The following is a 15,730-nucleotide window of genomic DNA, read 5'->3' as shown; positions in this document are numbered from 1 at the left end:
GTGGCTTTGCAAATTGTCCTACCAAATAGTGCAGATAAGGCAAAATTAAAATGGCCAAGCTAGGTATAGGTCAATAATTCAGCCACTTGGAGTAATACAAGGTATAGTTTAATACTGGAGGGAACTAGGTTGGGGAAGGCTGACATTGGAGTTGAGGTGCCCCTCTACCCAGAGAGAACCTAAGAACCTAAGAAGAGCCATGCTGGATCAGACCAAGGGTACATCTAATCCAGCATTCTGTTCAGACAGTGGCCAACCAGCTGCCCACGGGAAATCCATAAGCAGGACATGAGTGCAACAGCACCCTCCCGCCCATGTTCCCCAGCAACTGGTGTGCATAGGCATACTGCCTCTGATACTGGAGGTAGCATATAGCTATCAGGACTAATAGCCAGTGATAGCCATCTCCTCCATGAATTTGTTCAATCCCCCTTTAAAGCCATCCAATGGGTGGCCATCACCAATGGCTACATGAAATAAAGAGCTGTTTACTGCAGCCTGCTGTTTGCTAATATGTATCAAAGGGTAGAGATTGTTTCCCCTGTGGCCACTATGGGCTCAGCAAGGCAGCAGTGACACTAAGAGGGCTGATGAGAGGATGCTGTACACAAGAGCTGCTGATATCATCTGGCTGATGAGTTGTACAGGATTCGAGGAAAAGATAGTGGAAACTTCAGTGTTCAGATGTTTTATCTGTTGCCCCATTTTACTGGATTGTCAACCACTTTGAGAACTCTTTTTGTTGAAACGCAGCATATAAATATTGTCAGTCAACCTCCCCCAACCTGGTTCCCTCCAGATGCTTTGGACTACAACTCCCACAATCCCCAACCATTAGCCACTGTGGCTGGAGCTGATGGGAGTTGTCGTCAAAAACATCTGGAGGGTGCCAGGTTGGGGAAGGAAGACTGTTATAAGTAAATAAAACAATCAAGGGTATGTCTTTATGTTTTACCACAGACTGCTGCCCTGGCTTCCTGCCACAACAACCATGGAACCAGCGTGATTGTGGGAGTGCCTCCTTCAGCATCTCAGATCACTTTCGACCCAATGTTGCTTTTCACAGGCCGTACCTGGAAAGGTTCTGTGTTTGGAGGTACAGTTGTGGGTTTGACACATACAAAAAAAGCATCTTAACCCCATATACAATTTATCATTTAGCAAATTTGCCTGTCTTGAAAAGGGACAATTCAGGACATGAAGATAATTTTCCGTGTATGTTTTGAGATAATCACAGCATTTCATGCAGACATGTTCAAAAGATATGCTGTAGCTGACATTCAGGGAAAAGCACACACAACTAGATCCCATTGGGTTCTATCCTATGTTAGTCCTACTTGGAGTAGACCCATTGAAACGAATGGGACTTAAGTTAGACTAATATTAGATACAAGCCATTGTCAGCTACCAAAGACAGAGCTCAACCAACACAAACCATTATATACATCAGGGGTGCAGAGCCTCAGGTCCAAGGGTCAAATCCTGCCATCCTGGGGTCCCCAGATGGCCACATCCATGTCCCCTGGCTCCACCCCTTCCCTGCAGACCAATGTTTTGGTGGTTTCCCTGGCCTTTGTGCAGTTTTCTCCCATTCTAAAAGACTGAAATGCTTGTCCTAAGGCTTAGTGACTGGCAGTAAGAAAATATGCTGGAATTGTGGTCTGGCCTGCCCCTTTTGCCTCAGGCTCCACCCACTGCTGGTATGCACCCCCCCAAGATCTTCTCCAAAATGGAATTCAGCCCTCAGGCTGAAAGAGGTTCAGCACCTCTGCTATACATGATGGCTGCACACTCTTCCTCCTTTTCAGTGGTAATGCCAGCTCTGCATTCAGGTTCTTGGGATCAGAGAGGAGGTGGGGAGAGGAGCACCAAATTGCTGAAGCCAGACACAGGGAAGACCCCAGAGCAAACTACAGTCTAAAGCAGGGTTGGGCAACTTGAGGGTTGTGAGCCAGCATGGTGTAGTGGTTACAGTGTTGGACCGGGACTCAGGAGATCCAGTGGCCATGGAGCTCACTGGGGGACTGTGGGCCAGCCACTGACTCTTAGCCTAACCTACCTCCCAGGGTAATGTTAGGGTAAAATGGAGAGGAGAAGGACCACGTAAGCCACCTTGGACTTCTTGCAAGAGGAGAAAAGGTGGGGTATAAATGCAATAGTAAATCAGTAATAAGCTTGTGGCCCTCCAAATGTTTTGCCCTACAACTCCAATCAGCCCTTGCCACCATAGCCAATAGCGAGGGATGATGGGAATTCTAAGCCAAACGTCTGGAGGGCAACAAGTTGCAGACCCCTGGTCTAAATGTCTCACACACCCTCATACTTGTTAACTGGAATTTCCTGGCTGTGCCTGCAGTGGAACAGTCAGCCTTGGCAATGTATACATCCTGCCCCTCCCTTCTCCAGTGTAAATTTCCCATCTTTTGCCTTAACCATGATTTGGTTTTACATACTAACCATGGTTGGCACTGGCCAAGTACCCTCTCAATCGGATATTGCAAGCCATTTCCAAATCCTGGTTTCACATTCTGGTTACGATGGGAACCCTAGTTAACATGAGCCATGGTGCAGATGTAATTCCTAACAATGGTTAAAAGAAACAGGGAGGAAAGTGGAGAGATTCACACTGAAGAAATTAGGAGGAAAGGGGAGAACGTGCACATCTCCGGCTCCTGATTTGTAAAACACCTTCAGAAAGTGGGAGCTCTATTGAAAAATGAAATACAAGTTGCACCAGCTGTTCCAGATTCCCATAATGGGAAAAATGGGATATAGTGCATCTTTACCCCAACCCACTCTCGTTTTATGACCAACTCAGCTTCACAGTGCCGATGCCTAATCCATTGAGAAGGCAATGCCAACAGTGTGCAGAATGGCATCAGTCCTTCATGTTCTGTAGACCACAGAAACTGCTTTCGATATATCATAAAGTGGCCTAGAATGGACTCTGGTTTGCACTAATAAACTGTTCAGGGAAATCAAATGCCTCATTATCATTTCTCAGGTTTTATTGCTCTTATTTCAATGGTGCATCCTGACTGATCTTTCTCTGTCTGCTGGTTTTCAGGATGGAAGAGCAAAGACACTGTCCCTAAACTAGTTTCTGATTTCATGGGAAAGAAATTCACATTGGATCCATTAATAACTCATAAATTACCTTTTGAAAGAATCAATGAAGGATTTGAACTGCTCCGGTCAGGAAGCAGGTGATACTTGTTTTTATTTCTATTTTTATTAGCCATACTCATAAATCATGCTGTCTGTGGAGCACAGTTGTGGAACCACCACCGGGCTTGCAATCAGGCCTGGCTGAACTAATGCTCCCATGGGAATTGATGCCCCCGAGCGGGTAATGTGTTTTGGGGAGGGACTGTTCAGTAGCAGAGCACGTGCTTTGCATGCAGAGCTTCCAGGCTCAGTGTCTGGTATCTCCTGATAAAAATCAGGGAGCAGGTGATGGCAACGACCTCTTCCAACAACTTTGGGGAGCAATCGCCAATTAAAGACGGCCTCGAAGGACAAATAGTCCGACCTGGTATTGCTTGTTTGTTTAATCTATATCTTGCCTTTCCACCAAAAAATAGTGCTCAAGGCAGCTAACAATAAAATAAAGACAAAATAACACAGTTATACTTAAAACATTAAAACTATTCCGATAAAAACACATCAAAAAGAAAGAAATAATAGCACCCACCAGATTAAAGATGAAGCTAACCTGGCATCCCTTGGCAGGGAGTTCCATTGCACAGGAGCAGCCACTGAGAAGGCCCTCTCAAATATGCCTCTGATTGTGGTGGGACAGAGAGAAGGGCCTCTCCTGAGGATCTTAAAACTTGGGCAGGCTCGTAAGGGAGAAGGCAGCCTTTCAAATAGGCCAGCTTCCTGTGCTCAAGTGACAAACCATTGCCATCACAGCAGTCACGTATAAACTGCCCCCATGGAGGTGCATTTGTTTTAGCAAATGGCACCTCCATGCTTGCCCAGAGGCTGCCCCTCACATTCCAAAGAGGGCTGCATGTGGGCCACTATCATGTGCACGAGAGACGCGGCTGTTCTCCTCCTCCTCTTCTTCCCTCTCCCAAGAACAGTTTGGATAATGACAGGAGACAGTGAAGTGCTAACTATTCTGTTTGACTGCCTGGAACAGGGCTTATCAAGCTCACACATCTATTGCTTGTTTGTTTGTTTCAGCATCCGCAGTGTCTTGATTCTTTAAGATCTTGGGGTGAGAGAAGAAGAATGACAGAATGATCATCAACTGATAAAGCCCCATCTCCATAACTTCTATAATCAACAGTGTGTTCTGTGTTTTGGGGCTGGGTTTTGGGGGCGGGGGGGCAGGATGATTTCTTCTGTTCTATCCTCATGTTTAGTTTATGGAATGAATGGATGCTAAAAAACCTAAGGTGGGGTAGGCAACCTTTGTAGGCCATGGGCACATATTGCAATTGGAAAAACTGTTCTGGGCACCACCACAAAGTGGCTGCCTTGGGCATGGCAAAGAACAAATAACCTGCCCCCAAAACTGAGTGCAAGGCACTCTGAGCCCCAACACACTAAACAACTTCTTTGAACCCACAGTTTTCAGCACTAACAAATCTGTTTCACAGCAATCCCAGCTGCTAGTAAGAAAATATGTTTGTTTGTTTTTAAAGTGGGAAGGGTAGGGGACCATGGCTATTACCAAGAAAGGTGTCCAGGGCATATTGTTGCTCACAGACACCACATTGCCTATTTCTGCTCTAATAAGATTTGTTTTAGAAAGAATGTCTCTGGGCACCAAGTTTAAAATTATACATATCTGAGAGGTTAATTGACTAGACGATGACAAAAGGCTATCTCCAGCTACAAAAAAAATCTTCTCTTGGTAAAATATTTTCTGCATACTGATCTCTTTGTTTCAAAGTAAAGAAACAAAAGCTACAGAAATCACTATTCTCAAATATTAGTGAGCTTGATATAGCCATGATTTTCTCTGTAGCACAGTTATGTGTTTCCCATCAGAGAATGGCATATTATATTGGATTGACAGTCTCAGAAATGCATAGCTTTATCTATCTGGTATTTGAATTAAGGTTACATATGAGGTAGGCAAGCTGATGCCCTCCAGATGTGTTGGACTACAACTCCCATAAGCCCAAGCCAGCATGGCCAATGGTCAGGGATTTGGGGAGTTGTAGTCCAAAACATCAGGAGGGCACCAGGTTGCCTACCCTGGAAAGCTGTGATGTATATACAAAGTTTCTCCATCTATTGCAAGAGCTTTCCTGTGAGCATAATCTGTGTATGCAAGTGAGCAGGTGTGCAAATTTGGTCCTTCATTTATATGAATAGGAACTTCCAACAGCCATGCAAGCCAGAGTGTGCATCTGAGTCCTCCATCTCCGAGCCTGGATCAGAGCAACTGTTCCATTCATGCCTTTTAACACCTGCCATTTGAGAGCCAGTGTGGTCTTGTGTTTAGGTGTTCGACTCGGACTTGGGAGATCTGCGTTCTAGTCCCCACTCAGCTATTAACCTAACTGGGTGAGTGGGCCAGTTACTGATTCTCAGCCTAACCTACCTCACAGGGTTGTTGTGAGGATAAAATGGAGAAGAGGGAGATCAAATAAATAATATAATCTTTTAGAAAACTTATATTCACAGAGAGATGGATGAGGTATCAGATTAAATCATAGAACCCACTGATTCTTGTAGATATAACCATTCATCTATTAAACTCTTCAAAAGAAAAACAACAGCACTTGAAGGTTGCCATTTCTGAAACCTTCATTGTTATTGACTGTAAGCACTCTGGCTCCTGCATATTAAAATGAGATCTCCCAAGGCATTGACTCAGCTGGTGAGAACTTATGGAATATTTGAGAACATTCAGAAGTTTCAAAAACTGTCAGCACACAAGAACTAGAGACAGATCAAGCTGTATGATATTGATGCAAAGGGGGAACAGCGAAGGGCGTAGACAGGACTATTGTAGTGTTTATCAACTGATTAATGTGTTTGTGAATGATGTGTATGTGTGGTGGTGTTACATGAATGGCATGTGTGCGTTGTGTGTTTATGTGAGCAAGGCATGTGACCAACGTGAATGCAGGTACATTTAAGACTGCAAGGAAGGGGCATGGACACAGAAAAGGTATTACACATGCAAACTACATCTACAGTTCTACACTGTTCTCAACTTGTATGGACATAATATAAAGTCTGCTCAGTAATGCAGATGAAGAAACGCATAATATATATTATTGAAAGAATACAGTGTGCTCGTATAGAAATCTACTCTATAAACCTATCTATAAATCTACACAGAACTTACACAGCAGCTATGTTTTTTTAATTAAAAACAAGAGTTTTGCTTACATGATCATTTACCATCAGTGCCTGAACTGGGGGAAAAAAAGGAAGTGGATTGGTTAGGCCTGCCTTAGTTACATCAAACTGAAAAGAAATGTGATGGTTATAGGACCACCTAAAAAAAAGTGAGATAGCTTCTTCCCACCACAATTTGAGGACTGTTTGCCATTTAAAACCTATGAAACTGGCAAAGAATATGAAGTTCCTTCTCAAAAAGCAGGTCACAAAAGTTTTGCCATTCCTTCAATATGCACCTAGTATCACCTTCCCCCATTATCATCTCCTATATTTTCTCACTGGGATCTTCCATTCCTATGCCCGTTGCATTCTCAAATTAGTTTAGAACCCATGATTTTTATCAGAAACATCACATGCCCAGCTGTGCTCAAAATTCAGGTTTTCCAGATATGCAGTGGTGTGGGCCAGCAAGTAGCATTAAAGAATGTCCAAATGGATGTCCTCCATAAGATGGCCTGTTGCTTTTCTATTTATCATCTGACACACCTCATGTGTTTCTGGATGTTGCAAGGTAATAAATGATTAAGGGCACAATCCTATCCGGATGCCCAACAGCCTCTGAACTCGGAAGCTGACGGGCATCCTATGCAGAGTGGGAGTTGCGGAGAAGCAATCGTCGCTTCTGCACTTCTCCGGCTCTGCCTTTTCCCTAGACGGCCATTTTTTCCCATCTAGCTAGGGCTCTGAGGAGCAGGAGGGAAGGATGCTGGGGATGGCTTGTATCCCCACTTCCCCAGTCCCCTCCCCACCCACAGAATTGCCCCCTTTCCATCCTCTCTGAGGATGCTTTTGGGAACTCAGAGAGGCAGGTAGGGTGGTTCTCTCCGTGCTGGCTGGGAGGGGTAGGGGTGAAGAGCTTGGACTCCTGGATCCGTGCGCTGTCTCCGACCTCAGATCCAGGAAGCCCAACTATCCTATGGCCTCCCAGACACTGTCTAGGGGCCATGGGATTTCTCTCCCTGCCAAAAAAAAAAAAAGTCTTAAATTCCCACCTTGCTGGCTGGGGAATGCTGGGAGTTGTAGGACTTTTTTCTGTCATAACATGCATAGGATTGCACCCTAAGACAAGCAACAAGGAGGAATGTACCCCCGCCTCCAGACACCCAAGCATAGAAATGCAGAAACCCAAGGAGAATAAGCCAAGAGGATGCACAGAAAAAGAACTCTGTGGGTCAGTTTGGATGATCCTTCAAGCCATGGTTTGGAAGGTGGCTATTTGCTCCCTTCTCCCCTCTCATGCTGATTTCCTCCTCTATTTCCAGGTTGCTCTAACAGTAATTTGCCATGACAATGAAAAAACCTTTTTATGGTCTGTCTTTCTTTCTTTCTTTCCTGTTCATTTAATAAGTACTCTACTAAACCCTTAATTGCTTCCATAAATACAGACCAACAGAAGCAGGTATGCAGTGTTGATTTCCAAATCATTACTGTATGGAAGACACAGAGAGGTAAGACAGTTGCAGAACTGACCAGTCTTAAGGGCCCATCATCCATCCCTTTGAAATGATAACCTCTGCACAGCTAGACTTTAATCCTACAAGGAACATAACCATGGGACATCTTTTATCACCTGTGAAGATGATGAATCTGTCAATTTTGCTATCTCCTGCACTCAAACTTTTTAAATCCCAAGTTCTTTCTGTCCCAGATATGAAGAAATGTGTGAACTTTCACAAATTCTTATCAAAACCAAACAAAATTCTCATTAATTTGCACCATCCGAATTCAACAGGTACAGTTATTCCTAGCATAGAAAGGACCATGTTGTACCTGTCTGCCATGTAGCAGTTAAAGATGAGAATTTCAGGAAAAAAAGGTGGCCACCTTAATTCAGCATTAACATTGCTTGAATACACAGGGATTCAAACCCAGACTTTAAAGACTCAAAGCTCTGGATCTGGATGGACTAATCTGTGTGTTTTAGCTTCTCCCACATACAATGTTTTTTTAAAAAGCACAAGTACAGAAGTTTGCGCATTTTGGTAAATTCTTATCAAAACAAACTAGAACAACATTCTCTCCCATCCTTAGTGAAGAATAGTTTCAAAGGAAATACCTGACCTGATCACTTGGTTGTAGGATCCTTGTGATCACTGGCTAGGGTGGAATTTAACATCGCAAATTGCTTTAGCTTTTAGAAGTTGGTTGGGCCAGCACTGTAGAAACTAATCCCCGCTTGCTTCTTTTTGAATAAGACCTGAACAGCACCCATTGCTGGAGATCTGTGACTAAATCTCCCAAGATCTGTTACTTCCTCTGAAAGCTGCAAGGGGTCCCCGATTTGGACTGGGGCTGCAGCAGTGTGGCACTCTTCCCTTTTCTCTTATTTAAATTTTTCCCACCCTGAAAGCTGATACTAGTCAGTGACAAGAGAGGGGCAAAATACAGGTACAAAGACGTCAGGAGATGCAGCCACCATTCTCCTGCCTCAGGTGTAGCCTGGCCCTACCCTTGCGAAGTAACTGGCTAGGGCATGCTAGGAGTTGGAGAGCTTTTTTCTGTCTAAACATGCATAGGATTGCACCCTAAGTATGTAGTGCCAGCTTGTTCTTAGATCTCATAGAATCATAGGGTTGGAAGGGGCCTACAAGACCATCGAGTCCAACCTGTGCTCAATGCAGGAAGACTGATTCCCAGGTGGTCTCCCATCCAAGTACTAACCAGGGCTGACCCTGCTTGGCTTACGAGATCAGACAAGATCAGGCACATCCAGCCCTTTGCTTGTCCATGCAAGCTTATGCATAGTAGAAGTTAACTCGATTTTTCCTTATTTTATTTTCTACCTTGCCTGTGAGGTTTGTCAAAATGTTTTTGCATGTCTCAGTGTGCAGTCAATAAATACCAGTATTCAGGTATGGTACTCAGCTGGGATAAGTGGCTACCTTAACACACAACCAAAGGCCTGAGGTGTCTGGCCTGTACCGCTTCTGATTACAGTGGGCGTTCACATGACTGAATATTCCTTAGTACAAAAAATGTTCGTCCACCGAGAAAATGGTTAGAGAAAAGGCTAGGATGGTTTTCTTCTCCATAATATGCTAAGGTTGTTTGTTTGAATGTGGAGGTAATTGTGCTTCCTCAACTGGGCATTGTATTATTTGCCAGACTGCCCCCATGTCTTTGCATTTAGAACTGCTTTAATTTTCCCTGGATCACTCTGTCAGCAACTGATCAGGCCTTAATGTTTGCTATGGATTGGGTTCTCCTAGGGAGAACTTTTAGACCAGTTCAAATTCTTATTTTTCAATTGCTGGCCTGAGTTGCAGCCAGGAAGGCCTGACCTTGCAATGTTGTTTCACCTCGCCCATACCATTTCTTTTATTTCAGCTGCTTCACCTTCCATTCATCCTCCTCCTACATTTATGTATTGATCCTCTCCATGTATTCGTTATTTGCTGTTTAAGTTGTGTTTCCAATAAAGCTGAAGACTTGACTTTCATGGAAGTGTGGAATGGACATGAGCGAGCCGCCTGGATAGTGTTTGTTTATGATTTTTATTTATTTATAACATTTGTATACCACTTCACATCTAGACAGATTCCGAGCGTTGAACAATAACAATACAAAATAGGATAAAGGAATAAAACATCATGTTAAAACAATTACTGTTGTTAAAAAGAAACAGAATTCTGATAAAACTCTGGCTGGTCAATCAAGGAAGGCTTTCTGAAATAAATATGTTTTCAGGAGACACCGGAAACAACACAGTGTTGTCAACTGCCTGACTTCTAGAGGCAGGAAGTTCCATAGAAAGGGGGCCACCACACTGACGGCTGTTCTCTGCATGGACTCCAATAGGGCCATAGGGCTATGCGGAACCACCAGGAGCGTGTCCTCTGATGGACCTTAGTGACCAGGCAGATTGATAGGGGAGAAGGTGCTCTCTCAAGTACCCACAGAGCTTCTGTCTTGCCAGGATTCAACTTCAGTTTATTGGTCCTCATCCAGCCCATTACTGAGTCTAGACACTGATCCAGGACTTGCACAGTCTCACCTGATTCAGATGTCACAGGAGGATAAAGCTGCATGTCATCAGCATAGTGATGGCACTTGGCTCCAAATCCCCTAGTGACAGCTCCCACCAGTGTCATATAGATGTTAAACAACACTGGGGACAAGATTGTACCCTGCGGAACCCCATAGCAATATTGCCAAGAGCCTGAGGTATTATCACCCAATGTTACTTTCTGAAATTGGCCCTGCAGGTAGGACCGGAACCACTGTAACACAGTGCCTCCCACGGAGTCAATCCAGGAGGCTGGCATGGTTGATGGTATCAAAAGTGGATGAGAGGTCAAGTAAAATTAACAGGGTTGCACTCCCCTGTCCCTTTCTTGATAAAGGTCATCTATCAGGGCGACCAAGGCTGATTCAGTCCCATAACCAGATTGCAACCCAGACTGAAATGGGTCTAGATAATCAGTATACTCCAAGAGTGCCTGCAGTTGCTCCACCAAAACCCTCTCAAGTACCTTCCCTAGGAAAGGAGTATTTGCGACTGGACAATATTTGTCTAGTACCATTGGGTCCAGAGTGGGCTTCTTCAGGAGTGGTCACACTACTGCCTCCTTAAGGACAGCAGGAACTACCCTGTCCTGCAGGGAAGCATTTACCACACCCTGGACCCACCCAGTCCCTTGGCTAGCTGGCATTAGGCAGGAGGGGCAGGGATCGAGAGGGCATGTGGTTGGTCACATTGCTGCATGTTCATCAGCGTAAAGCACTAGCAGGGTTTAGATGAGAGTTTTGGTCTTTGTTGGTAGACGTGCTCAAAGAAGACTGGTTTTGGCAAAGTGCTGTAAGGGAGAGGTTCCTCCCCCAGACTTCCTGTCCCAACACTTCCTGCTTCCTTTTCCAACTGTTTCCTCTTCGAGATCCTGAGTCTCTCCACTTAATTCCATCAGCCACGATGCAGTCCGAAGTGGCACAGCCCTGACACAGATTTTACCACCTCAGTGAGAACTGTGGGAGCGGTCTTAACTGCTTGTCATAACTCATGAAAGCTGTCACTTAGCACTTGTGCTTGCCCCTAAAAATAAAGAAGCGGCTTCTGACAAGACAGTGTTTACTGTATGGCTGAAGCGGCTGTACATCTTTTTTTCTATTCACATTACAAATGATTGTACAAGACAAAACATAAATTAGCTTGATTTTTTTTAAGGGGTGGCAATTCTTAGGCACTTCCACAAGCCTAAAGGCTAAAATGAAAAATCTGCTGTGCGTTGTGCCGTTGCCTCTTACGCTGAGCAGTGCAGCGTTTGTGGGGACTTCTGCAATCAGCTCCTGTGGCTTCCCGTAGCAGCGTGTGCTTCTGCTGCACAATGACAGTACGTGCGAGAGAGTGCACCAGCAGCACGCTGTACCTGGAAAGCGCTCGACAACATGCTTGGTGTAATCACTAGATTGGCTTTGAGGTTAACATGCCTTAGAATTTGGTCAAGGGTGTTGGATTAATGTTTGCCTAACAATATACAGTTTGCTTTTATGTTAACAGGATGACAGTGCAAAATGTGTTCCCAGCCCAACCTGGAGGTGCCAGGGATTGAATCGGGGACCTTTTGCACACAAAGCACGCGCCCCATCGCCCAGCTATGTTTGCCTTAAATAGCCTGGGCCTTCAACATCCACAAAATAGGACATGGGGCATTTCTGAGACTGGGGTCTCTACTATGACTATGCCTGCATAACACATGCAGACCGGCACATGCAGACTTGGCCCTATTCACACTGCAGGTGTGAATAAAATGATTCACACATACAGCTGTACCCAGGTAGGCTCTTCTGCACGATGAAAAACTCCGAAAAAGCAAAGTTCCTGACGGCACCCTTGTTTTATTGTGCCCTTGGAAAAAATTTAAATTGCTTCCTAGTTCCCCTGTACCTACTGTATGTTGAGCAGCATATTAATACCACTTTCAGTGATTATGAGTTGACTGCAATGCTTTTTTCTCATTTGCATTTTTAATGCTTTCTCACATTCATTTTCTCCCTTTAATTTTCCACCCTACGTCCTGTCCCCAGGAAGAACTTCATGTCAAGGGAGAGACCAACTTAGCCCCGTACATCGGCCAGAGAACGTACAGCAGCAGTGAGTTTGCCTCACTTTTCCCTACCAGAAAGAACACCCATAAGAACTTTGAAACCAAAAAGTAGGGCCTGAGTTTTGCTTTTTTCCTCCCCCCACCCCCTGACCCTTTATCTTTTGTATTGTGTCCTTTAGATTGTAAGTCTGATGGCAGGGACTGTCTTAATATTAATTAAGCTGTTCTGGGGGCCTTTTTTGGCTGAGGAGCTGTGTAAAAAAGGCTGTGGAATTAATGAATGAATGAATGAATGAATATAATCCAGAATGCCAAGGTTACTACTTAACCCACAAGCTGCTACACTCCCTCTATGCACCTCCTCCACAAGCATAGGCAGGGACTTTCTCTCTTTCTGTCTCTCACTCACTCTCCCCAGCACCATTATATGACTGAGCCAGATACTCCAAGAATTTTGCTTCCTTTGTCTCTACAGTTGGGCCAAATCCACTCGTACGACAACATTCCTCACACAACCTGCTATCACATGCACTTGAAGTGGGGAAAAGATCAGGGCTTTTTCCTGTGTTGCTTTCAAACTTTGGAACACACTGCCTTTGGAGTTGCAACTGGTCCCCCCTCTCTGTGTTCAGGAAGGGAATCAAGACTCATCTTTTTAATTTGGCTTTTTAAATTGTTGTTGTGGTTATGGCTTTTTAAGGTTGCTTTTTGATGTTTTGCAATATTTTTATTTTATTATGGAGTTTTTTTGTCTGAATGTTTTGTAAACTGTCTTGGGTGGCTTCAGAAAGGCAGTATGGAAATACACCAAATAAATAAATAATAAATAAATTATTACTAGAATTGTCACCTGTGGTTAAAAAAAAATTAAAATTAAAAGGGGAGGGGGACAGAACAAAGAGATAATATGTTAAACTGGATCTTGACCTAAACTCATCATCAGTATACAAGAGTGTGCAAATTACATTTCCTTACTTTAGAGAGCACCAGCTTTTAAGAAGAAATTAAGTACCGAGATTGTTTGTACCCTGGCTGAGTCTACTAAAGCTCTTTAGAACAAAGGATCAGGTAGCTTTCGGTGGAGAGCAATGGTCTTTTCTTTTATTCAAATGACATGCATGTTGGGGAATGGGATAGCAGTGGCAAGCAATTGAGATCTGAATGGAGACCTTCTCCTGCTTACAACTGTATGGAAGTGATGTAGGGGTCTCTCTGTGCAGTCAGGAACTTTGCTTTTTCAGAGTTGTTCATCACGCAGAAGAGCCTACGTGGGTACAGCTGTATGTGTGAAACACGCACGTATAGTACTTGAAAGGTGCAAAAGGGTCTTGTGTTAAGTAGAGTACAAACAGTTTTGTCTTAGAGTTGATTTACACATCACACAAAATAGCGGTAGTCCAACACATTGCCCGAGGGAGAGCAGGAAAACCCCACAAATCAAGGTGCCTATAACTGATCAAGTTATTTTGGCACCCGATGTAAAAATCCCAAAAGCACCTCTCCCCCTCCCTGGCAGTAAAAATATAACAATAATAAATGAAATAGCTAACAATTTGCTGCCCTTGCATGATACCCAAAAACAAAATCAGCAGCCTGAAGTGGCTGCCTTGCTCTGCCTAATGGTAGGGCTGACTCTGAGTGATAAGCTGAAGAAACAGAATTCTAGGCTTTTCCACTTCTGACTGCTGGTGTGGGGATCTTCTTCTTCTTCTTTTTTTACTGCTCCTTCATGTAAAAAGAGCCCTGCCTGCCTGCCTGCCTGCCTGCCTGCCTGCCTGCCTGCCTTCCTTCCTTCCTTCCTTCCTTCCTTCCTTCCTTCCTTCCTTCCTATCAAATATCTTTATTCTGCTCCTCAGCCAAAAAGCCAGTGTCAGTAAAACAAAGTCCCTGCTTGCAGGCTTACAATCCAAAAAGACAGGACACACAAGGGAAAAGAGATGGGGAGGGAAGAGGAAAAAATTAAGTCTTCTTTCAGCAGGACTGGTGGAAAGGCCCCGCATCCCCTCTCATCTCCCTCTGTACTGGAATGGCTGAAGGTGATGACAGTAAAAACAGACATCAAAGAGAAGGCCAATTGTTCACATTTGAACTTATCTCAACATCCATGAGAGTGGGAATCTTTGTTGTTTTTTTACATGAAAATGTTGACAACCTCAGGATTCTAGAAAGAGCTTATATAGCATAAAGATCAGCGTCAGGGCTTTCTGCAACCCATAGGACATTTGTTGCTTTCCAGTTCCTTAATGATTTGTCTATAAACTTCCATGGATCTAAATACCTCTAACGTCTTGTCACTTCCATTCAGATTTTAAGGAAAATCCACTGGATCAAATGCCTTTTTTTTTATCAAGCATTTGATAAACACTGGCCCAGCAAAACCAGAACAGCATCCAAAGACAAAATCTGTGCTCAGGCAGGATGGTTCTTCAGCCTCTGCCTGAATGTGCTAAGAGATGAGGACTGTGGGAGCCAAGCCTTCTGCAGTAAAGAATTGCATAATCTGGGTGCCACTGCTGAAAAGGCCCAATGCTGCATTTTACAAAGCGAAGGAATATGCCGAAGGGCCTCCCGCAAAGACCTTAATGTGAGGACAGGTATGTGCCTGGGGAGGTAGATAGCCCAGCCTCAAACCATTTAGGACCTAAGCTATTTAGGCTCCTTGGGGGATTATGTGGTGCTAGCTCAGTCCCCTTTGCTCCTCCATTGAAAGGCTAAGGGTACTAAGCTGGCTTGGCTTTGCTCCACCCAGGGATGTTTCCACCAGCGATTTACTCCAAGCTGGCTGCGTTTGGAGGTCATTAGGGATATATGACGTCGTGGCCATCCAGCAGCCACCCCGGAGCTTATCAGGGAAAAACTGGATTTCCTATGACTGCCTCACATCCCTCAAGTCGGGTTCTCCCCTGTATAGTTGCTGTGTCCCCCAACCCCCCACATTGACCTCGGGTATGCTAGCCCTGCCCAGGGGTGTGCTTTTCACCCTGACCCTGGTCAAGGAGTGTTTCCTTCCATTGTGCTGAATGAGGCTTGCCCTCTTAATGCCCACAGAACCTACAGAGAACCCCCACAACTGACAAGGCACAGCACGAGCTCCGATTCTCCTTTGTTCGGTTTATTGCCTTAGGAAGAAACTACTAATTTATTTATTTATTCATTCATTCATTTCATTTCTATACCGCCCATTAGCCAAAGCTCTCTGGGCAGTTAACAAAAATTAAAACCAAAGAGCACACAATAAAACCTTCGTTATAGAGATCCTGCAGGTTAAAGTGGGGGCTGGTTTCCGTCTTTGTATTTACTGCTGTCTTTCCCACAAC

General features: G+C 44.3%; 1 protein-coding gene across 3 annotated transcripts in view; it reads left to right on the top strand.

The window, feature by feature from the left end:
- Nucleotides 1-6,819, top strand: part of LOC146343742 (alcohol dehydrogenase 1A) — a 21,980-nt gene extending 15,161 nt beyond the window's left edge. The window contains exons 7-10 of one of the 3 annotated variants that reach the window (XR_014792016.1): nucleotides 961-1,096; nucleotides 3,068-3,206; nucleotides 4,192-5,112; nucleotides 5,181-6,358. Coding sequence is in view for 1 of the 3 variants with exons in the window: in XM_084855704.1 (XP_084711830.1) it covers nucleotides 961-1,096; nucleotides 3,068-3,206; nucleotides 4,192-4,216 (300 nt within the window). In the remaining 2 variants the exon portion in view is untranslated. Of the gene's footprint in view, nucleotides 1-960; nucleotides 1,097-3,067; nucleotides 3,207-4,191 lie in introns of all 3 variants that reach the window. The other 2 variants (XR_014792017.1, XM_084855704.1) reach the window with 2 other exon arrangements.
- The last annotated feature ends 8,911 nt before the right edge of the window (nucleotides 6,820-15,730 follow it).

Source organism: Heloderma suspectum, chromosome 5 (assembly GCF_057233095.1).
Source record: "Heloderma suspectum isolate Gila_16-S chromosome 5, 16-S_ref, whole genome shotgun sequence".
NCBI classification, from domain to species: domain Eukaryota; kingdom Metazoa; phylum Chordata; class Lepidosauria; order Squamata; family Helodermatidae; genus Heloderma; species Heloderma suspectum.
This window is presented reverse-complemented; position numbering and strand designations above follow the sequence as displayed.